This window comes from Sturnus vulgaris, chromosome 1, assembly GCF_052056855.1.
Source record: "Sturnus vulgaris isolate bStuVul1 chromosome 1, bStuVul1.hap1, whole genome shotgun sequence".
NCBI classification, from domain to species: domain Eukaryota; kingdom Metazoa; phylum Chordata; class Aves; order Passeriformes; family Sturnidae; genus Sturnus; species Sturnus vulgaris.
Genome location: NC_142243.1, coordinates 19,980,902 through 20,005,247, shown reverse-complemented (window position 1 = coordinate 20,005,247; position 24,346 = coordinate 19,980,902). Strand labels below are relative to the sequence as shown.

Below are 24,346 nucleotides of genomic sequence, written 5' to 3'. Positions count from 1 at the left end.
GATAGTTCAGGCCTAGATTATCTTTTCTAATATATGTAGTGTTCAGCACAGTGATAATTACTTTCCTGTCCAGGGAGTTCCTTACTCCAAGATGTTCCATATATTATCTGTTGCCTGCTTGAAACCTGAGTCTGAGCCTACAATAGTCTCACATGAGGCTCAAATTAAAAAAAAAAAATTAAAAAATCCCAGGCATGGTGAATTGGCTTTCAGATTTTTGCTTGACATTGAGGAACAGTTTAGTGCTTAACTGTTAATTACTTTTATTTTAGATTTACACAAAACACAGAGGAAAATCATATTTCATTGGCTTAGTTGTCAGCTTTGATCAGAGGTTCAGGTGAGTAAAAGAAAACTGGTAATGGACAACAAATTATGGCAATTTCATCTCAGGCAGCAATTCTGTGTGCTTTCATTTTACAAGTTAAAAACTTTTGTGCAATTGACTTCTGGATAGTTTTCAGGCGATGTCTCAGATCCAGTGTTATATTGTTCTATATTTAAGCAGAGAAATACATTTTCCTTCTAAATTTGGGAGAGCAAACCCAATAAAAATTCATAGCTAAGACACAGCTCACTTATTGCCTTACACCGTGAGAATTGCAACCCTGCATAAATAGTGAGGAGAAGCAGGAAATTTTAAGATGTTATTTACCTGATCCACTTTTGACATCAGCCCAAGGGTGAGATTTACCCTGACCAGATCTCCAATGGCTACAGAGGAAGCCCAGGAGGTTTTGATAAAATATATATGTAAGGACTAAACCAAATTAATCCCAAGTGGTTCAAGTTATGTGAGCTGGAAGCAAGAAGCACAAGCAGCATCTACTCCAACAACTTTCTGAGATTTCTGGCAGGAAACTTGTTTTAACAATCCGTTTGTAGAAGGCTTTCAGGATGACACCTGTCTGGGATGTGAGGGATGTCCACACTGCCTTGAAAGTGGCAGTACCACACAGATGAGAGGCAGCAGTGCTGTGGCTGTGTCCCCTCCAGGATATGCAGAACCTTTGCCTTCTGGTCACTGCTAATGCCTTGTTTATCCCTCCGCCCAAACACACCTTGTCACTGATTGCTGAGACGTCTGTCTGGCAGCCACTGTCCTCTTGTTTCTTCCAGATGGCTGGATGACACCCCAGTGAATTACGTTGCCTGGGCTCCAAATGAACCCAATTTTGCAAATAACGATGAAAATTGTGTGATAATGTCAGATTTTGGTGAGTAAAATAGCACCAAGAAATATTTGCATATATATATATATATATATATATATATAAAAAAAAAAACAAAATCAAAAATGTTTGGTACATACTTAAATTTGAGGCTACCCCACAAAGAGGTAGTTCAACAGTACTGACATTTTTTTATATTTTAACATGCTCAAGTTTGAAATTGTGTCATCACTTTTAGGAAAACAGCATACTGCAGAGGAAGGAGGAGTGTATTTGGGTAAATGTGTTTCCTTTGTGCTTTATGAATGCCATCTGAGCCTGACTTGCTGTAGTGGTTGCACAAGAGTTTTTCTGTATTCTGTAATCTTTACAACAATTATCTGTATTCCATTTCTTTACAGGCTTTTGGAAAGACATAAGTTGTGGTATTGAAAATGCCTTTATCTGTGAAAGGCACAATTCAACTTACTCAGGATTTGCTCCCACTGTACTTCCACCTCTGGGAGGATGTCCCGAAACTTGGCTTTTGTTTAACAATAAGGTACAGTAATAAATCTCAGCCATGTTTAGCATATTTGCTCTAGGTGAAGAAAAACAACTATTCCTTTTCTCTCATTAAATAAATTTTCTTTCTTTAAACATCAATTTACTAAGAAGTATGCTAGTCAGCAGTGCAGTGAATTTTCAGATTGGCAAATTTGTAACTATTAAAAAAAAAAGGTGATTTGAATGTTTGAAATTATAATTTTTGCAAATATCTCTGCCTTTAGCCATAGTTCTCTAGTTCTAGACACTTCCGCTTATTTTAGGCATACTTACTGCATGGAAATCCTGATCCATTATCCTCATCTGTAGATATAACCCTGTTTTTCTGAGTAACAAAGATGAAAAAATGAAAGGTTACACTTTTTATAAGTAGTTGGCCATCACAGCAACTCATCTTAAGCTGAGTAACACAAACTGCAATAAATGTCAAATCAAATATAAAAGTCAAGCAAGCATTGGTTTCTGCTAAGTTAAACAAAAAAAAATGGACATGAACTTTTAATAAACCCCAACAAACAACAGAGGAAAACCACGAATCAATTCCACAATGCAATCAATAGGAAAAGCTTTTATGCATTCAAAGGGCATGAAGAGGGAGGAGCCATATCTTCTGTCCCTCAGAAGATACACAAAAAATATTTTACACTGGTATTCAGAGAAAACACTCCTTCAGAAGGGCACTTCTTCCTGACACTGTTCCACTCATGTGAGTTCTCACATGAGCTGAGGTTTTAGCACTCCTTCTCTCCAGCACTCATATAATTGAAAAAACTTGACCTGAGAGATTATTACCTCCAAATTATCACAATCAGGAAATAATTCCAGTCCCTCAAAAATTCTGCTTTTCAGTAATTTAATTCCTCAAAATCTTTTGATGGTGGTCTGCTCTTTCCCAGCAGTGACCCCACATGACTGTAAGGGATGTACACATATCACTGGGACTGCCTAGGTCTCCTTCTTGCTGGCTGGCAGTATTTGTGTTTCAGCAGATCCCCCATCTGCAGCTCTTTGCATGCAGGGACTAGCATGGAATTAACCCGAAACAATGGTTTCAATATTCTTTGGCATCCAAGTCTGTCTAATCCTTTACTCTCTCCACAGTGTTATAAAATATTTGGATCCAGAGAAGAGGACAAACTAACTTGGCATTCAGCAAGAAGTGTTTGTAGAGAATTAGGGGGAAATTTGGCCTCTATACACAATAATCAAGTGCAAGGTATGACACCTGAGCCTTACAGTACTATGTATGAAGCCACATATTTCACTATCTAGTAATGAGGCTGAACCTACCTCCAGACCTAAATACCACAAACTATGAAGGAAGACCTGCAGGTGTTTGATCCAGAGGGAAGACTGGAGCGAGATAATACTTCCCTAGTTTTGGCAAACATCTTATGGGGAAGGAGTAGAATAATCTGTTCCCCATGGTCTTGGAAGATGGGATAAAATGTAATAGTTTATAGTCATGAAATGCTCACAGATATTCAAGTTAGACATTAAACAGACATCCATCAGAAATTACATATCTGCAGTTGATGCTACCTTGTGAAAGACAATCCCTTTGAAATCACTTCTCACCCTGATTTCTATAATTTTTCCAAGAAGCCTAAATAATAAATCAAACTGTTTCAATTTGATTACCCATTGTAATTATTTTCTTTTACCATTAGCTCACAGCCTAACAATACTGAGGTTGGTATTTCCAATCTATTTAGAAGATGACTGGTTGTTGTTTTATTTGTAGTTTGATTTACATGGAATTTGAAGAAAGGAAACTCCTCAGGTACTTTATATTTTATTTTTAAAATCCATTTTCTATCAGCTTTCCTCACCTTCCACCTAAAGGACGTTGCCAGTGAAACGTGGATTGGGCTGAATGACATTAACAATGAACATAGATATCTTTGGACAGATGGAAGCGTTTTTGACTATTCAAAGTGGGCCCAAGGATTCCCAATCAGGGATAAATTCACCGTGGTTGACTGGAAGTACATTACAATAGAGGTAAACAGAAATAAATCAGAAAATTCATAACGTAAATGACATCAATGTTTGAGTAACCAGCATGACTTCTGCCTCAGCTAAGATCTGATCTTTAATAGCTTAAATCAGAAGAGAACTGAAATTTCAAAGATCAAATTTTTAAAGCTACACTGAAAAAATTAATAGGCCTGTTTAAAATCTATGTTTACTCACATTACTTTATCAAAATCTAAAAATGCAGAAAAGGAATCTTTACTGCTAGAATTAATTACACTCTCTATAATTGTTATATTTTATTTCATTATTATATTGAAAATATTCAGTGTTACTAGTTGTGATTTTTATTCTGGTTTATGATTTTTCCTTGTATGATGTGAATCCATAAGAAACTTCAACAAATTCAGTGCAGATTATCATTAACTCCATAGTAAAAATAACTTCAATACATTCCAAGGAATTTTAATAAACTGGCAAAAGTTCTTGCAGCAATCTGCCAATGAAACTACATTTGTTTAAGATATATAATAGAATGCATTTGATTTCCAACAAGCAATACATGAAAAGAGCCAGGAAATTAGAAAAGAGAGCTATTAACTTTTTATCCTCACACCTATTTCTATTATTTTGCTGGAAATTTTGCACTTTATCAGCAACAATCCCATTTTTTATTTGTTCCCTAGACTGATTGCATTGCAATGACAAAAAGATCTGTAGATGCTGCAGGATTATGGAAAAATACTGACTGCCAGCATAAAAAAAGCTATATTTGCCAGATGGACAGTGGTAAGTTTTATGTTTCAGTTTGGTTTGTTTGTGTTTTTTTTCTTGCAAAACATTTACGGAACAATTCAGACTCAGAGAAGATGACCTCACCTACCCTGCAGACATCCACACTTAAACCAGGTGCCTGGCACATAAACATTTTGAAGACAGGATTCACCTTCTTAATCACAAAAGAAATGCCCAAACCAGGTTCCTTGATGGTCTATGCTTTCAAAATGCCTGTTTTCCCTTTTAACAGAAAAGTGTAGTCTTCTGTGCTTCAACAAAATTATCACAGATATCACGGCCTGAATGCAGTTATTTTGCAAACACAATACAAAAAGACAAATCCCTTGGTTACTTCCAGCTGGGGGTTAACCAAGGCAAATTAAACTGATTCGTTTGCTCATCAGTCTCCAGCAAAGTCTCCATATCACAAGAACAGCAATACTCAGAGGGCAAAAGTTCCAGTTTGCTTCACGAAGCCTTAGGGGGGGAGACACATCCGGAGCACAGCTACACTGCACAATCTACAGGAACAAAAACAGGGAACTGATGAGCAGCAAGTTAAAATAGAGGAAGAAGACACAGCTGGGTCAAATGATTCACAGCTGTCCCATACAAGTGCAGAAAGCTGCATGAGGATGGCACTAGCAAAATCAATTCCCAGGGCATCCTCAACAGTGACTGAACATAAAGTTAATGTCTTTTCTTCTGTCCCCATCACTAGCTTTAGGCCCTTGCCTTCTACTTCTGCACATATAATTGTAGGTACAAACACAATTTCCTTTTTCACTTCATTCTATGAGGGCAAGATATAGCAGCACCGTCATAAAATTTGCATAGAAAGAAATTATTTTGAGACTGAAGTGGTGTGAAGATCCTGTCCTGTGCTCATGCCTGGGAAAAACTTCACCTGCACTGAGGTGGAGGGACATGGAGAGCTCTGGGGGGAGGATCATGGTGGAACCAGTATTTACACAATTTCATCTGATCAGTCTGTGTCTACATATACACACAGCTCATGCTGTGCCTCTCTCTAATCCCTGAATATATTTTTACACCACAATTTAAAATAATTCCAAACTGCCATTAAAATAAATCTTTTTGGTTTTATGTAAGAAATGCAGTTACTTGATGCTTGTGCTGCCATGCTATATTCCTCTGTTACACAAAAGCAATACTGCTATCCAGCAGCTAGTAGTTTTTCACTGTTTTGTTCTCTTCCTTTCAAATTTATACCTCTTTCCTACAGAGCCTGAACTGTTTCACCCCACAAGTGCTCCAGATTCTGATTTTGTCCATTATGATAACAGCAGCTATTTAATCATTCCTTCTAAAATGAATTGGGAAGAAGCAACAAAAGCATGCAAGGAGAAATCTTCAGAGCTTGCCAGCATTTTTGATTATTACAGTAATATATTCTTGCTGCTGCAGGCAGTGCAGTATGGAGAGCCCTTATGGATTGGACTCAACAGCAATGTGGTAAGATTAATAAATTCATAGTTGGTAAAGTTAAATGCTGCTACTATTAGCACGAGAACTGTAGCATGAACAGATTTAGAAACCTTGGACTGGTGGACAGTCTCAGAAGGATGAAAACCTTTGGTGGTGCTGGACTGTCTTCACTAGTTCTGTGTGAATCTTGGAAACTTAGGTAAAAATACCTGGTAGATTTTCAGATGGCCATTTTTAGGACAGGTGACCACTACTCAAAGGGTCCAAGATGGTCAGTAGGGCTAATGCCTCAGGACCATTGGCAGCTGTAGCTTTTCCATTACATTTTGGTTCAGAAGGGTTCATGGGCCAAACCACACACCTTTGAACACACAGTCTTTGTTACATCTGCTAGGTCCCAAAGGTTGAAATCAGTAAAAGCTATACTGTATCAGCAGTGAATACTGAGATGCAGGTCTACCACTTTTTAAGGGAACACTTGAGTGATAATCAGTCTTATTAGCTCTGTGACTGATTGTGACAAATTGATCTTCAGCTTTCCTACTGAATATGCATTTGCTAAATGCACATAATTATCATGTTTCTATTGCATTATCCTTTGATCTGACTAAACCACTTTTATAATAAAATGAGCTTTTCATCAGAATTAATCACCTTAACTCTTCATTGTTTTTTACTAATTGTGATTCTACACTGATATATAACATAGCAAAACATGTCAGAAATTCAGTATCCCTAGGGATATTTGTAATAAATATTGTGTAAAAATAGCATTTCCAGTTATATGATGCAGCAACAATCGTCTACATTGTCTGAGAAAACGAACTTGTTGCTGACAAAAACATATTTCCACTATTCTAACAGTATCATCTCTGCCCCCACCACCAGAAAAAGTGCTCACATAAGTGATGGGTACTCACCAGCCTTAAAATAAATCCATCCACTTGTACAAGTACACAGGGCATCTCTACCCAAACCAAAATAATAGTGTTTCATTCCACTTGATAACTAAATTTGTTGCTTTTAGTCATAGCAGTATGATTTAGAAAGCAGCTAAAATTTCATTTTGATCAAGCTTGAATCACCAGGCATTCCCCTGGTACTTATAAACAAGCCATCCTTGATCTTGCAAGGTCAAGCTTTTTGGTTTCTCCTGTTCCCCAGGCAGTGAGTGACCTTGCCCTGATGATGCCCTGAAGCTCAGTATGACCTTGTGCATCTCCCTTGACACAGACACTGGAGTGAGATCACATCTTATCCCCCTCTTCTTAATGTCAGCAACATATTGCCTGAGTCTTTTCGCTTTTCCTTGTAATTCTTCTGATTCTTCCTGGAAAAGAAAAAAGGGGAGGCAGAAAGACTAAACAACGACTCAAGAATTCCTGCTCAACATATTTCTCTTTTGCTTCTTAAAGAGTTATAATTTCCTCAGGTTCCCCATAGCGATAGCTGCAGTTTACTCCTGAATGTTTCTCCTCAAAACTGCTGGAGCTTAGAATCCTTGTTTGATAGCCAATTCTGAGACCCATTTCCTCTTCAGCTTTCCACAGGTCTCAGGATCTTATGGCCTTGCTGCTTTTCATGCAGATCTGACTCTTCTGGGCTGGTGATTCCACCTTATAGCATTGTCCAACAAGGGACTGAGTCCCCAGGGAGCATTATTTAGCCTTCAAAACACTTCCATGGGCTGTTCCAGCATGGGAGCCATACTGCTGGGTCTGGTTTTTATGTTGCTGAGTCCTGATTTAGTTAGTATTTTAACAGGCACACAAACTGAGCTGCCTGTATCACTCTGAAAATGTGCTCCTGTATAACAGCACTTAGCTGAAACAGCAGATGAGAGTTTAGAACAGTTATGTCAAATGTCTGTTTCGATTTTAGAGTTATGGATATTATAGATGGACCAATAAAAGGAAAGTAAGTTTTTCTGAATGGGACTATGGAGAACCAAAACAGAAAATAGCCTGTGTTTATCTAGCCCTCTCTGGGACCTGGAAAACAGCACGTTGTAATGAGAAACATCTTCCAGTCTGCAAAAAATCTGAGGGTAAGCAACGGCAATGACTTTTGGTTTTATGGCAGAAACCTTGCTTTATCTGCTTGGACTGAATTACAAATTTCTAAGTATATATCGAAGAATAATAAGGCTGAGCATGTAATGTCAATACCTTTCTTTTGCATGACAAGGTTTTATTTTGATGGAGTTGGCATTGACCAGCCAAGATCCTGCCATTTTACTGGACTGAAGTGCTAGCTCCCATGGGAGCAGACAAACAGATCACAAAGTTTGTGGGAACATCAGGCATTTCACGTTGAGTCAGAATGCAAAACGTTTTGCTGATTCCAAAAACTGGATACAGGAGATAGAGTGGTATCTGATAAAAAATGGTCTGTTATTGGCCCCAAAAAAAGTTCATACTTCATAGGGTCTCTCTGGGTAGCACTGAGGTGCTACACAGTAAAACTACAGGCAAACCTCAGGATGAGTCTGGGCTTTTTTTTGCTTTCTCATTTGTGTCACAGTAACATCTGTTAGCTCTAGTGACACATACTTAATGGAAAGGCAGAGTTTATTTGGGGATTTTTGGATTTGTTTTTGTTTTATTTTTGTTTTAGGTTGGTTTGGGGATTTTGTGGGGTTTTTTTTGATTGGTTTGTTGTTTTTAAATTTCTTTTCTAGGCCATGCTCTGAACTTCATAGCTGTTAATTGGCAACTTTTGTTTTAAAAACACAAGTACTAAGTAACAATGTAGCCATTTCTTTCCATTATGTCATTACACATAGGAAAATGAGGAGTTACTAAATAAATATTCAATGAGCCTCAGGTATATATAATGATATATAGTGATGTTCAGAAATTTTATGTTAGGATTGTTATCTTGAGGAAAATATTAAATGGGAAATTTCTATTATATGATATTTGATTTAAAATAAAACTTATTTGAACTTCTTGGGAGTTTGGGAGTTTTCTAGGTGTGGTCTTTTCCTGCTTTTTAATGCTTCTTTCATTTATATAAATTTGTTGGTTATAACAAAATAAACTAGAACCAAAATCCTTGAACACTCAAATATCCTTGAGACAGTCCAAGTTTGATTTAGTTAGGAACACAGAAGAGCACAGGTTCACACTGAGTCATCCTCTCACAGCTGACCAGTCCTGATAATTGTTGTCACTCTTGACTTAGACACTGATATACTTTAAATACTCTTAAGAAAAGGTGGTTTTAATATTTGATTTCATATATGAGGAACTGCAATCCTTATTGAATGAAAGCATTTATAGTATCTCATTTCTTCTAGATGTACTTCCTTCTGATCCTCCCCAGGATATTGGACAATGTCCTGAATCTGATCACATATCTTGGATTCCCTTCCGAAGCCACTGTTATAACTTCAATGCCAATGAAATGAGCTGGGCTCAGTCTGTGGCTCAGTGCATTCAATCAGGTAATTATTATTTTTACCCAAATATAGATCTTCAATCTTGACATTAAAAAGAAGTCTTGAGAAAAATCTTGAAAAGTAATAATGCAAAATCTACAAATATTAAAAATAAGGAATAAATGTCTCATTTTTTATTGTTATGTGCTTTTCACTTATGTTGAGTTTAAGGTGATTTCTTTCTTTTATCTTTCCAGCTGTGCTTATTTCTTCTTATATTTCTACATTCACAAAATTTCTCCTTTTAGTAAGATCTTAAATTTTATGTGATTTGAAATAATCAATTTGTTTCTGGCCTTATCTCTCATTTTCCATATCTCTCTCTACACAATAGGCAAAGTAAATATCATGATAACAATCATTCATTTTTAACACAGACTGTGTGATTCCGAAAGGAGTTGATCCAAAAGGGGTTGCATGTGCTGCCTGGTAGCCCTTGCTCTATCAGCAAGGCTCCCTGGCAGACTGCAGAGCCTGGAGAGGGAAAATGCTTCCCTTCTCCTTGGAGACATCTGTTCCTGGCCAAGACCAGGAGCAGTACCTTGGCACTCTTTCACCTTTGCTGCTGACTCATCAGCTATCTCATCCATGTCTCAGGAGGCCAGGAAAGAGAGAGAAAAAAAAAAAAAGATTGTTTGTTTTATAGCTTTGTAGATCCTTATAGTCCTCTTACTCTTACACTGCCACAAAAATTAATAAATCAGTTTGAATTGCAGATTTGTTTGTTGCACAGATTTGCTTGTTGCGCAGTATTTCATGAGACATATTATTCTGTCAAACCATGAAGAACAAATAAATAATCACTCATAATTCCTATGAACAATATCATCCAATCACTTGAAAATACAGTGCAATTTACCTGGTATTTAAAAGTCATCACCTTCTTTGTATCTTTCACTTCAGATGACACCTCTCACTGTCGGTGCTGCTCCCCTACAGCTAGACACTGCCTTTGGTCTCTATTTAAATTCTTCTTCACTCCCTACCAGCAGGAGAGGTTTTTTTATTAATCTGTTTCAAAAGCTGTAACTATGTTGGGGATATCTCCAATCATCCTCCGTTGTTTTTTTTTTAATAGGTGGTATGTTGACTTCTGTAGAAGATCTGGATGAATCAAACTTTTTAATAGAGCATGCAGATTTATATGCAAGCAAGATTAGTGGCTTTTGGATAGGAATATACAGAAATGTAAATGGTAACTATATTAAGTTCTATAAATAATCATAAACAAACTTTATTAAATGGACAAAAATATTAATAAATAGGTTTTAAGCAACCAATTGAAGTACAGTAGAGTTCAGACCTGAGTCCTCTCTGAGGTTGTCTCCTATTCCTGGTCTCTGAGAAAGCTTTTCCTCTTGGGAAAAAAGTCCTGACTGGCTCTCATTTTCTCTTGGCTGGGGAAGACTCATGTGGGACCTGTGGGAGTCCAGCCAAAGCCCCCAGTATCAAGCTTCTCTGTGACTATATATGGAGAAAATTAGGCGGCTTGTTAAACCGTACAGTAGAAAATATGCATCAAGAAGAAAACACTGTTATCAGATTAAAGCCAGTCAGAAAGGTTTTTATTTTAGATTATTTTCAGCCCATTGAAACATTTAGAGCTTATGAAAAAAAAAAGTTTTAATTTTAACTAAACATCTGTTTAAGCATTACAGTAAAAACGTCTTGATTTTCATTGTGTGCTGCTGAAATAATAATTCAGAAATTCTTCAAAAAAAGTCTGAATTCAGCTTTTTCCAGTTTGAAACTTTAATATCCTATGCAAACATATGGAAAAACAGAAATGAAAACTAACTTATGACTGATAAATCTGCAAATCATAATTTGGGAAAGCAATTATATTGTTTTGGAGACGAGAATCAAATGAGATAAAATGCATCAGAAAACAACCACAGATGGAAGAAAGTAATATTTCTTCTTCAGAAGAAAGTAGTATTGCTTCATTAGCCAGAATGAAGTACTATTATGTAGTATTCAGTAAGGTGAAGACATTTCCTGTGGCTCTATTAGTGTTGATATCAAACATTTGCCACACCAGGGCAGCTGCTTTGGCAAGACAACAGTGCCTTGGACTTTGTCAACTGGGGTGATGGGCAGCCCTCGGGGGGCGAGCTGGCTTTCTGTGTGGAGCTGTCTGCAGCCACTGGCTACTGGAGTGTCCTGCCTTGCTCTTCCCAAAAGGGCTTTATTTGTAAGAAGCCAAAGAGTAAGTGACTTCTTTAGTATTCCTTCTTTCCATTTATGGCTTTATTTCAGTAGTAATAGTATGAGAATTACTAAGGACTGACACAAATGTTTCAATGTTCAGACAAAAATAATACGAGTGTATTTTATTGTTTGCCCTGTTTATGATTTCTTGTTTCGGAATCTCAGATTTTCTTACATTCTGCGAGGAATATCCAATTAATAACTAAAAATCATAAATATTTCCTGAAAAAAAATAAAAATCAAACTTCTTTATTGTTTTGTTCCCCTCCAGCATAAACACATTTTTTTTCTACTGACATTCCTATTTTCTTGCTATGGAACAAGAGTACCATCAATAATTTGCTATTCTTCCTCTTGCTGTACTATGATACATGCTGTTCCAGCAAAAGATGGATGAAGCAATTCTATTTAAATAGGAGCGGAAGTGCGATCCAGAGAGCATATAGTGACCTTTGAAAAGAGTAGAAGTGTTTTGGTTAGCTTTTTTTTTTTTTTTTTTAATATTGTGTTTCTGTATAACCGAGCACCATCTGCTTTAGTCAGGAAGTAGAAATATCAGAATATTGTGAGCCAAGCAACCATGTGGTATTTTGGAGTTTAACTGTTAATTCTGCAGAAAAGTCCAATTTCCTGCCCTGTTTCACAACCCCAAGGTTCAGGATGTTTCTGAGGTTCAGTCCTTTCCCCCACCAAAGCAAACCTGCAGCTGGCAGGGGAAGCAGCAGTCACAGCATTGTTCAGGGCACGTTCTCAAAAGGAAAATTCTGCTTTTAGGACAACGCCTAGTTTTCTTTGCAGGCCACAGACACTGCTGATGGACAGTTCTCTGTTACCAGACATCAGAAACTGAATGTCACCACACACTTTATTTGATGGGTTTGACTGTGAGTGGCCCTGATGTACAGTGCCAAAGTACAGAGGTATTCCCTGACCCCGCGTTCTCCAGCAGAGCAATGCTCCAGCAAAATCAGATCTTTATTCCATTGCAGCCAGCTCTGCAAATTTAGCAGCTGCTTTTCCTTCGTGCTCGCAAACACACCAGAGCCCAATGCACTGCCCTGGTTCTGCTGCAGCAGCCCGGCTCCTGGCGCATCCCACACTCCCCGGCATCCCGCCGCCCACCGGGAGATCCGTCCTTGTCGTGCTCATCACCCAGCAGCTCCCAGCAGCTCCCAGCCAGCAGCTCTCAGTAGCTCCCAACAGCTCCCAGAAATCCCAGAGATCCCAGCAGTTCCCGGTAGTTCCCAGCAGTTCCCACCTAGCAGCTCCCAGCATTTCCCAGTAGCACCCAGCAATTCCCAGCAGCTCCCAGTAGTTCCCAGTAGCCCCCAGCAGCTCCCAGTAGCCCCCAGCAGCTCCCAGCCGGCAATTCCCATCAGTTCCCAGTAGCCCCCAGCAGCTTCCATCAGTTTCCAGTAGTTCCCAATAGCCCCAGCAGCTCCCAGCAGTTCCCAGTAGCTCCCAGTAGCTCCCATCAGTTCCCAGTAGTCCCCAGCAGCTCCCAGTAGCCCCCAGCAGCTCCCAGCCCGCAACTCCCATCAGTTCCCAGTAGCTCCCAGCAGCTCCCATCACTTTCCAGTAGTTCCCAGTAGCCCCCAGAAGCTCCCAGCCAGCAGCTCCCATCAATTGCAGCTCCCACCCAGCAGCTCCCAGTAGCTCCCATCCGTTCCCATCCGTTCCCATCCGTTCCCAGCAGCTCCCAGCAGTTCCCAGCAGTTCCCAGCCGGCCGCCGGGAAAAGCCTTGCAGACGGCGCCCTCTGTGCACCGCCGCCGGGAAAAGCTGCACAAGAAAGCTTGAGTTTATACATGTGATTATGGATGCAAATAAATGATGGTAAATTCAGACCTGCTGGGTCTCAAAAGAATTATGTGTGACACAGTTCAACTGTCCTCAGCAGTCGATCAAGTGTTCCCAGTCCCCACAAGAAACAGACCCGGTGAAAAGGGCAAGGTTAATTAATTGGGGAGAAGAGAGTCCTCTTCAGTCAGAAACTACTACTAGTACTTAGCTTGGAGATATTCTGTTTATTACAAAAGAAGCAAGAAGGGGAATTTAATATGCAAAGCGCTGCAGTTTTATTGAAGGGAATATGGGGTTAAAAATCTTCCACACCTTTTCAGTTCTCCTAATTTAGCAGATGTGTTTCCAGAAGTGATGATGATATGCAGGTTACCAGACCTTTTGCTAACATGAAACTGTCAGGAAGAAAATGTGACCTTTTTAGATTTTCACTAAACATTTGTCTTTATCTTTGACAGCTATTCTTAAAGCAGCTGGAAACGTGGAAGGTAGGATTTTTTTCGCTTTCAAATAATTTCAAATATAAGTGTTTAAATTTAATATTATTTATTTAGTGTATATATATATATATATATATGCACATATATATATATATATAATGTGAGCTGCATTTACTTAGTTGCCATTGAGTTTTTTCCCAGCCTAATTTATCAGTATCTGCAAGACCCTTAGGGAACCCCAAGATAATCAAATACTTTGGTAAATTGATCACACCCTCTCTGATCCTCCTTTTGTATGGTAAGATCTATAAGAAAGACTGACACAGAGACATTATAATAGATTTTCTGCCGGATAATTAAGGGAGAAATTACACTTTTCAATAGTCTTATGTTTATTTGTGGCTACAGTTCATTAATTTCTATTTACTTTTTATTTATTTACAGATGCCAAAAAGGACAAAGCCAGTGGTCACCTGAATCTGTGGATACTTTTTACTCTGGTCCTCATAATTTTATTGGGGGTGGCTTTCATGATTTATTTCTTGTTCAAGATCAAAACTGGAAATGGAACTGGAAGAGAGGTGAGAAGGGGCAGCAGGCAGCTGGAATACAGCCGTGCCCTAGGTGCAGGGGACAATGGAAGTGACAACAAAGAAAAAAATGAACACAGTGCTGTCTGATGGGATAACACAGCCAAGCTAAATGGTTAAGCTGAAAAAAGTATAGCTGAACTGAAGGAAACCTTAGTCTCTCTTAGGTGCATGTAACTTTAACTATGAAGTAAAATTGGCAGTTATTCCTTTGGTAAGGTTTAGGAATTATTGCTGTATGCCCCTCAATAAATACTCTCAGGCATTTATTGACTTAGTACTGTACAAAATGGCTAATTAAGCAAGCATGGAAAATAACAGGACCAGTGGGAATTTAGATTTAAAATATATGGGTCACTTATTTAGGAATTTGTGACAGCATCACATACAGAGTCAAGACTAAAACTGAGCACTCTTTGCAGAGCACTCAGGCCTAAAACCTGCACTTTGAGAGTGTCTCACCATACTGTTCTGAAGCATGCACACTGTTACTTAAGGGATGTTTGGAATAAACAGAGATTTACATGAATTGTTTGTCCCCATTACTGCCCTTTTCTTATACCCTTTACACAAATATCTCTTGTGATAGTATTATAAGTGAAATGCAAATACTTGTCCTTCATTCATGGCTTCAACTTGGATTTTGCAAAACAAATAAATCTTTGCATACAATCTTATTCTATGAGTTTGAATGCTTTTTATTAATTATGAACATGAGACTATATCAATAAACTATATATTACACAATAACATTTCAGTGTTTAATTAGCATGTGGAGATGATATATGGTTTGTTGAACTAATGAGTTTTCTTCCTTTAAGAAAGAGTCTGACAGGAGCAGACACAGAAACATGAACAAGGCATACGACTAAAAAAGCCATAAATAAACTATAAAATAAAGTAGTTGTCAAATAAATTTTGGAAGAATGCATTCCTGGTTTTATTCCACTTGATCACTCATTTTAGCTACTTTAGGATAGCTTTTCTTACTATCCTCCACCTCTCTGATAAATGGACTGATAACTGGACACTGTGTCCATGATTCAGGCCAGTAAATAGTGGGGCACAAAACAGTGCCTTGCTAGTGAAATGTTTTAGAGATTTACTGAGATGATTAAGTTTTCTAGGAATTCTCTGTTGTCTGTGACATTCTGAAGAAAAAAAAATCTCAAAGTCTGGGAATAACAAATCTTTAGAAAGTGCATAAGAACTGCAGAGGAGACGTTACATGACATTGGACTGACAATTTGTAGATGTGGCAATTAAACAAAACATATTGCAGAGGATAAGGAATAAAGGCCATTTGTTACTCAAACTACTTTTAATGATAGTCCTCTGGAAAATACACTCTTTTGGTTTTTTGTAAATACTGAACTGGATTCTATGCTGTTTGATGGCTAATCATAAAGGCAAAGTAAACGAAAAGAATAAACAGTTAAAAAGATCCAACATAATATCATTATTTAAATATTTTATATTGCTAACACAACTCCAAAAACTCTGTATTGTGTGAATGAGTTTCTTCTATCTTATTAAGTGATGCTTTGCTCTTGCAGAAAATACTGTGAGATTTGTCTTCATAATAAAGGCAAGAAAAATGGGAGAAAATTTGAAAGGCAATTTCAGCTGCATTTCTTTCCTCCCTTTTTTCAAAATTACTAAGGGATTGTACGTCATAGTTGTAGTTCATTTCCACTTAATAAATGACTGAAGCTCACTTGTAAAATTTGAAAATATTCCTCTATCCTTGTCTCATTTATGCTTGGTACAAAAAAGAGAATAAAGTTCATTTGTACTTTGTGGATGAAATAATTTTGAAAGGCACTTTTTTGCCTGAAGATTTGTAAAGATTTGGATAATTTGTATTGGTTCTTCTACGATAAATTCACATAAAGTAACAGCACACTACTTCTACTAGTTGATACACTGGATAGATAAAAGGCAGGTGTATGCATAGTACCCAGTTTGTCAAATCACCGAGCAAAATTAAATTATACTGTGGGAGTTAATTTTTTCATGCTGAAATAGTCAAAATTGCTCACTGCAGTAAATTAAATCAATATATCTTTTGCAGCAGTGAAGACCTTTCTGGCCAAGAAGTTTGCATGTATTTTTCTCTGAGTTTTTCAGGTATATATGTCTGACATTTAAGGTACATCAATTTAAAGTGCACTCCCTGGTTCCTTGTCTTTGAGGGTCAGAATGTTACAATTCCAGCAGAGAACCAAGAAAGTTAAAAATAATTCAGTGGAATGATCTTGAACTGTTCAAACTTTGCCATATGCCTTTGAATGGATGGAAACTTCACTTTCAGATGCAAAGTTTGAATTTTGTAATTATTTATAGATTTCAAAATACCACATGTGACAGGATATTTCCTTATTTAGAGCCCAGAGTATTCTCTTTCAACTAAAAATCTCCAAAACTGAGAAGGACCCAGCAACAACTGATTCTTTAAGGACCTCTACTGCAGCAATTAATTTCATCTCATCTCTTTGTGAACAAGAAGACAGAATGAAAAACTTGACCTTTTCTACAGTTTTAGTTTTCCTCTCATTTGTTCATACTGCTTTTCAGACGCTTGGTGAGTCTATTTTTTCCTATCCCCTGCAAAAGTGGATGTGAAAGCGGGCATCTTTGTTGTCTTGCTGCTTTCTCAGGATCTTTAAGATTTTCACATAGCTTTACTACTCTGCATTTCATATTTTCCTAATGGGAGTGGTCCACAGAAGTTTCCACAAGACAGATACAAAGATGTTGATTTACTTTTAAAGAGGGGTAATATCCAAAATGGGGTAAAACTGGGAATCAGAAGTCAGGACTGAGTCACGTATGTGAATAAAGATTGACTTTTGGGTACAACTTATTTGCTGGTTACCTTTGCTACTGTAAAGTAGATGGACTTCACAGTGTGCTCCATAGCACTGTGGAGTCTATATATGTGTCTATATATGTGACTGACTCACCAAAAAATGAAAAGGATAAAGGAATTAAATAGGATGTTGCATGTGTATCTCCTAGCCTTAGCATGAGATTGTGTGGGATGAGGTGGAACTTGTGGGTTGATGTAAGATGTAGCAACATGGCTGAAAAGAAGCCAGTGGAAAAAAGAAATAGAAATATATGAGCGTCAAGAACAGCTGTGGAATAGCTACTACAGCAGTAAGGGTGAGAGGGATACTTAAGGCTCTGAAGGTGGCCAAAGACAGATCACAGCTCCCTTTTTGAGTATGATGATAATGTTCAAAGATGTCTTTTCTTCATCCTTCAGTTCATTAGATTTGTGGAGTGGGGTACATATCACAACTTCCAAAAGCAGACACTGCTCCATGTGAGCTGTGACAGCACTACCCTGTGCAAAAGGGGGGTCTCCCACCTGCTCCGTGAGCTGGGAACCCAACCCAAAAGCAGAAATCTCACAGCTTCCAGCAGGAACTCCTATTATTAGACCAAACATTTCTTTAAGGGACAATAGCTGGTACTTAGGGGACTACACTAAGCACTTATTTACTGAGCACTAAGAAATAAAAGACTTTATAATATATAAAACTTTTTTCCCAAATGGACAAGGAAAGAAGAAACTAAATTTCAGCTTCAAATTTAGATTTGCAGAAGTGAAACTCCTACATATTACTGAGCTGGTCAAAGTAATACAGGAACCTTCTGGAAGAGCTCAGGAACTATTCTTTCTGTCATACCCTCCCAGAATATCCCAGATACTTCCTCCTCTGTTCACCACCCAACACTGGCTTGCCCTAACATCCTACACTTGTCCTAAAAATTTACTTTAGTGTGTGGAGAGGTATCTCACTGCCTCCTGTGAGTTATTCTCTCAGATGGATATGGCAATGATGCCGCATCTCTGTTTCCAGGTATGAACTTGAGGCATAGAGGCCTGAAGGGCAAAACCTTGCCCTCCTGATCTACAGGTCCTAGAATATTCCTTGTAGTCCAAATTTCAATCCCTCGTGACCCGAAGCCAGTGAGAGCTGCATGCTACCTGACATTTTTAAGAGCATGGAGTTGTTTGCCCGGGAGGACTCACCTTGTGTGTCACAGCACAGGTGCAGTTCTGGACAGCTCTTCCCAGCAGGGCTTATTTATCTCAATGCATTCCTGCATCAGGCTGCTATAACCCTTTGGGAGTGTTAACTGTCTTGTGTGGCACTCACCATGCACAGGCATGCAAGCCCACACCTATAGGTTTTCAGTCTTTGTTCTTGTGACAATGTGATTTATTGTGCAAGCTATGTTGATTAAATTCTTATGATAGATGCACTAAGGATACTGGATCAAGGCAAGGTAACAAGTCACCATTACATGGTTTTCAATTCCAAAAAAATCCCCAAATAATAACAGAACATGTAAATTCCAGAAGGAGCAGACTCACAAAAGGCTCTCACTAACTGTATTAAGAACAAATGTGACCCCATGGAGATGTATGTCACAGGAGATAAATATATAATGCAGGAAAGTGATGGCCAGCTTCTAAATTTTCAGTAAAGGTCTCTTTCTGGAAATCTTGTATGAAATGTGCATTTCAGAAGAAGATAAAATTCCATTAATCTGATCATATTTTTGAAGCTGTCTTAATGTAGTTTATATGTTCTTACTCCTTTGTATTGTGTTCCCATATATTTTCTGAGCTGTACTTACTTTTCCTCCCCAGATTGAAATGTGTCTTGGAAATATCATTTGATCCTTGGAAAAATTTGCAGCCTCCTGGCACGAGTCAGATCAGCATAGAATAAACAAGCTCCCCTTACCATTTGCTTAGCCTAACCACTTATTCTGAATGTTTTATTTTACAGACAAGGAAATATTCTTAATATTCAATGAGGATACTAAGTTCTGTTTAATTGCTCAGAGTTCTGAGGCAGTCACAACAGCCTCTTGCAAGAAAAACAATGACTTACAAAAATTCAGATGGGTCTCTGATCATCAGTTAATGAGCATGGCATTTGCACAATGCTTGGGAGTGCCCTACAAGAGAAACCAGGCTAAAATTTCTCTATACCCATGCAACAAGAAAAGTGAATTCCAGAAATGGGAATGCAGAAATGAAGCCTTGGCAATCCAAGGGGAAGATTTATTTCTCAGTGCTGGCAAAAAAAGGGAAAATATTGTGCTAAAAACAGGATCAGAGGCAATGGATAAATGGAAGATCTATGGAACCATGGATAATTTGTGTTCTCAAAGCCACGAAGGTAAAGTTTAAAGGTTATTTTTGGTGTTTTATTGAATCCACTTGTTTGCCATCAGAGATAGGGTCTTTTGATTTCTGCCCCCCTTAGCCTAACACCAGCTGTTCCCCCTGAGGCAATGATGGACTAGAGAATGATTAATTCACATATTCAGGCTTGTATCCCTCCATCCTGGAGAAAAACAGCTGCTTAGGTTCAGATAGAATGCAGTATGTGCCAAAAATGTTCATATTTTTTGTTCTTTTAAAGAAAATGTGCATGTAGGTTATTTTAAATTCTTAGTGTTAATTGCTCTTCTCAGTGGTGTCTAGCAATAACACAATGGGCAGAAACCAAAGCACAGGAAGTTGAATTCCACTTGAATATGAGGAAGAATTTATTTTACCAAGCACTGGAACAGATTGTCCAGAGATGTTGTGGAGTTTCCTTTACTGGAGATATCCAAGAACCGTCTGCACACAATCCTGTGCCATGTGCTCTAGGATGACCCTGTTTGAGCAACAAGGTTGGACCAGATGACCCTCTGTGATCCCTTCCAACCTGAATCATTCTGTGATTCTGTGACTTTGTAATCAAAACACTTTATTTAACTGCATACTATTACTACTGAGATTGAGTTAGTATTATTGGATGAAAGGGAAAAAATCTCTAAGTTTAATACATCAATATTAAATGCAAGGAAATCATTCCATGCATAATATTTTCAGTTGCTCTATGAGATTTCAATGCCAAAAAATCCCACAACATTAAGCCACATGAAGTGGAAGTTAAGCCATATGATAAAAAGACAACAGTATTTTTAGAAAATTATATTTAAATATATGAGATATAAATCACTGCAGCTTTTTCATAGTTGTCTTCAGCATGATACTGCTTAATTTCTAGCTGGTACAGCTGCTGATGTACCCCAGAAGCAAAGCATAAATTGTGAGACCTAGCAAGAACTTCCATGAAAGTCATTGCTGGTGACAGCAGTTCCCCAGCTACACTGGTGGAACAATTGTAATGCTTTCTCCACGTAGTCTAATGGAGAGTACAGACCTCTATTCACAGAGCTATATTAAAACTTCTCTTTTGCCCCCTCAGACCTGTTTACACTGTTGGGAAATTCCAATGGAGCTCCATGCGCCTTCCCCTTCCTGCTGAGTGGAAGATGGTACGCTGAGTGCACAGCTGCTGGCAGGTCAGATGGATTGTTCTGGTGTGCAACAACGCCCAGCTTCGACCAGGACCATTTGTATGGGTTCTGTCCAGCTGCCAGTAAGTCCCACACACTGTCACAGACCCTATAACACAACACTGCTGTGTAAATATATCAATACTGAGATGCTGTTAATCATGCAGAAGGGAAAAACCTTGCAAAAATGTCTCTTTTATGCAACAACATTCCTGACAGAAGTAACAAATCTGTTTGCTTATAGCCTACAGTCAGGCTGAAAGTGGTCTGGGTGTGTCCATCAGTGGTTAAGACTCAGGAAAATAACAGTGTGCTTTCAATATGACTCTCTTCAACATAGAATCACCTGAAAACTGAGATGCTATTCACATACTTAACTGATATTTGTGATAGCAGTAGTCTAACCTCTTCTATCCAAGCTAAGCCCTGTTCTGTATAACAAGATTGGTCTACAGTTATTGGGAGGATGTAGTTTGTTTTTTGAAAGATATAAAATTAAAAGGTTGGCTCAAGGGTTTTACTGAGATGTTAGTGCCATCAGCATTTCCCTTTTAATGTTTCAGAATATATTACAAAATAATGCTATCTTAACAGGTAAAAGTATGGTCGTGGGAGTGCAGGATCAAGAACATCAAAATACATGTTTATGAAGAAATTAAAAATGCTTCCTGAAACCTAAGTTTTCAGTGCAATACCACAGAATCAGAATCAAAATTTGTCATTTTGATAGGAGCATTGCACTGGTAAACCAAGTTCAACTCGTTCTGAACCACCACCAACCACCATCATTCTGACTGATTTGGTGAAAATTATTCTCTGGTGCAATATTGCAAGCAGTAACTTCAAAAATCCCATGACATCCTCATTATCTAAACTAGAAAATATGAAGTATTTGGCATTATATGAAGTATTTGGCAATTATAAAATTGTTGAGACATTAATACTTGAGTCTACAGTTAAAAAAGAATGTTAAAAATCTCTGAATCAGCAATAAAGATATACACTAAGAAATAGAAAACTTTTCCTCTAACAAACCATTCAAGAAATTTATTTTTTTTTCTCAAACAAAGAGAAATTTAGAACAAGTTGTAATCACAGCGTATTTTGGTGCTTGCCCAAGGAACCGTTTTGCTAACAGTGAGCTCTCAGAGGACAATTTCAGCACTCCAGTAATCTAAAACACATGCAGACCACAAGTACAATCTCAATTCCTCAGCTGCTCCTGACAGGGCCCTTCCCCAACTCTCTCGTCCTCCTCTGGATGTGCTCCAGCACCTCAAGGACTTTACTGCAGTCAGGCTCAGGACTGAGATGAGCATTTGAGGTGTGGCCTCACCAGTGCAGAGCACAGAGGGACAATCCCTGCCCTGCTCCTGCTGGCCACACTATTGCTGATACAGGCTAAGATGCCACTGGCCTTCTCGGCCACCTGGACATTTGCTGGCTCATGGCAGGCTGATAGCCAGCCTCCCCCAAGTCCATTTCCACTGGACAGCTGCTCTTCCCCAAGCCTACAGCATCATAAATGTGACTAGTGATGGTATAATTTCACAAGAAAGGTTTAATTACTGCAAATGTTTGAATTTCAGTGGTATTCCAGCCAAGAATTAACTTGGGCATAGCCTATAAGCTTCTGAACAGGTTCTCAGGGTAGACAGTGACCAAGATACAATTTTGATTTATTGGCCTCTTTACAGTATTTTTTTTTTCTCCTGGAGATTATAAAATTGGAAGGGGAAAGTGCAAATAAAGGATGAAAGGCTCATTACTGATAATGTCAATGACACATCCTCTTTTCTTAACAAAGATCAAGATAACTTGTGGGTCAGAGCCTTAATTGCTCCAAAATGTTATTTCACAAATAAGCTTGCAGTTAAAGTTTGCCATAACACTTTGTATAAAATGTTTATCACAAACTCAGGTACTAAATCTCCTTTCTCTCACACAGACATTGACAGATTTTGGAGTACAGATCCTTTGACAGGAACCTACTACCAGATAAACCACCAGTCAGCTCTCACATGGCACCAAGCAAGGAAGAGCTGTCAGCAACAGAATGCAGAATTATTAAGTGTCACGGAGATACATGAACAAATATATCTAAGAGGTGAACTAATAAGCAAGATTCAGTAAAAACTCTTTTGAAAGGTTTTCTTGACTGATTACAAATGTTTCAATGCTTTAATCACATTACAGTGAATAGCTGATGTAAGAAAATGGTATCTATACTAATAGAAATAAAAAAATTACAGTCAATTAGGCTTTTTATACGTGGAAGTTTAGTAAGTTGAGGAATTAACATTTGAAATTATTTCTATTATTATTATTTTATCAAGAGAATCTAAGGATTTCCAGCTAATTAAGCAAAAGTTAGCTCAAACTCAGAAAACATCAAAAAGATCCTGGAAAAGAGACTTAAAATAAGAAACATTTTAGGAGACAGCCATTATATGACAATTACATGATATGATATGTTTTATTATTATATTTTGTGTTAATAAATCAGTATTCTTCATGTATAGCTAATGAAATAGTTGTTTTGAAATATGATATAAATTTTATACAGACTTTATAGTCTTTATAGACTTTATAGATTTATAGATTTATGCATGCTGTAGAACAAAGGTCCTATATCAATTGCACCACAAACAATTAAACTTATAACAATATTAATAATAGAAATTCAATCTTTCAATTTTCAAAATTTATTGTCTACATATAACTGTAGAATAGCATTACATTCAGATAAACAAATAAGTAAAATAAAATTTTTCAATTCTCTACCCTTTATCTACAGAAAGAAACCTCTGAATTTATTACCAGTAAACATGAATTCTGTACTGAACTTACAAATCCCTAGGAAGACTTTTACTATCTTCTTCTAAACTTTGGAAATTCAGAAGTTTTCCTAGAAAATCTCATTAGAATTCAATTCTTTTGGTCACTTAGATTTGATTGACAGCAAGAGATCCTCTCTCTGGATTGGGCTTAACAGTCTGAATCTCAACAGTGGCTGGCAATGGAGTGGTGGCTTTCCCTTCAGATACTTTAACTGGGCACCAGGTAGTAATCTGTTTAAACAACTTTTGGAATTATAATGGGAGAATTATGCTTTCCTTCATTAGATATAACTCACGGAATTTTAAACAGAAGACATAAATCACCTCATCTTCTATCAGATAAAGTAAAAAGCACAAGTTGAGCTATATCATACTGGGAATGCCTTCAAGTCAGTGAAATCTTCTGTGTCTTCACAACTTTCACAGGGTTATCAGACCCTGTATCCTGCAAGGACTCAGCTGCCAGCAGGCATTGCTCTTGCAAAGGCTTCCTCTTCACTTCTTATGCTTTTTTACTCTTCTCTCATTCTAGAGTTCATGGCATTGACAGTTTATCATTGAAAGTCAATTATTGCCATGGTAACAGTTGCAGCAAATTCTGAATAAATGCAAGCATAGTCCAACTTTTGGCCTTCCCAAATCTCAGAGGTGCCACCTGCTTTTACCTGGCACAGAAGATGAGTGGAAAGCCCAGAGTTGTTGAGTTTGGTGAAAGATTT

At 37.9% G+C, this 24,346-nt stretch overlaps 2 protein-coding genes across 4 annotated transcripts in view; both read left to right on the top strand.

The window, feature by feature from the left end:
* Positions 1-15,156, top strand: part of LOC106861298 (macrophage mannose receptor 1-like) — a 33,195-nt gene extending 18,039 nt beyond the window's left edge. The window contains exons 17-29 of one of the 2 annotated variants that reach the window (XM_014889593.2): positions 273-340; positions 1,120-1,217; positions 1,574-1,713; positions 2,820-2,934; positions 3,541-3,722; positions 4,382-4,484; positions 5,719-5,948; positions 7,803-7,968; positions 9,223-9,369; positions 10,442-10,558; positions 11,405-11,572; positions 13,835-13,864; positions 14,261-15,156. In XM_014889593.2, coding sequence (XP_014745079.2) covers positions 273-340; positions 1,120-1,217; positions 1,574-1,713; positions 2,820-2,934; positions 3,541-3,722; positions 4,382-4,484; positions 5,719-5,948; positions 7,803-7,968; positions 9,223-9,369; positions 10,442-10,558; positions 11,405-11,572; positions 13,835-13,864; positions 14,261-14,496 — 1,800 coding nt within the window. In that variant the 3' untranslated portion in view covers positions 14,497-15,156. The other variant, XM_088161031.1, reaches the window with a different exon arrangement.
* Positions 15,157-16,807: 1,651 nt separating this feature from the next.
* The window catches only part of LOC106861297 (macrophage mannose receptor 1-like), a 33,935-nt gene continuing 26,396 nt past the window's right edge, over positions 16,808-24,346 (top strand). For both annotated transcript variants that reach the window (XM_014889591.2, XM_014889590.2), the window contains exons 1-5: positions 16,808-16,990; positions 19,218-19,613; positions 20,697-20,870; positions 22,736-22,894; positions 23,737-23,850. In XM_014889591.2, coding sequence (XP_014745077.2) covers positions 16,921-16,990; positions 19,218-19,613; positions 20,697-20,870; positions 22,736-22,894; positions 23,737-23,850 — 913 coding nt within the window. In that variant the 5' untranslated portion in view covers positions 16,808-16,920. The remainder of the gene's footprint in view (positions 16,991-19,217; positions 19,614-20,696; positions 20,871-22,735; positions 22,895-23,736; positions 23,851-24,346) is intronic.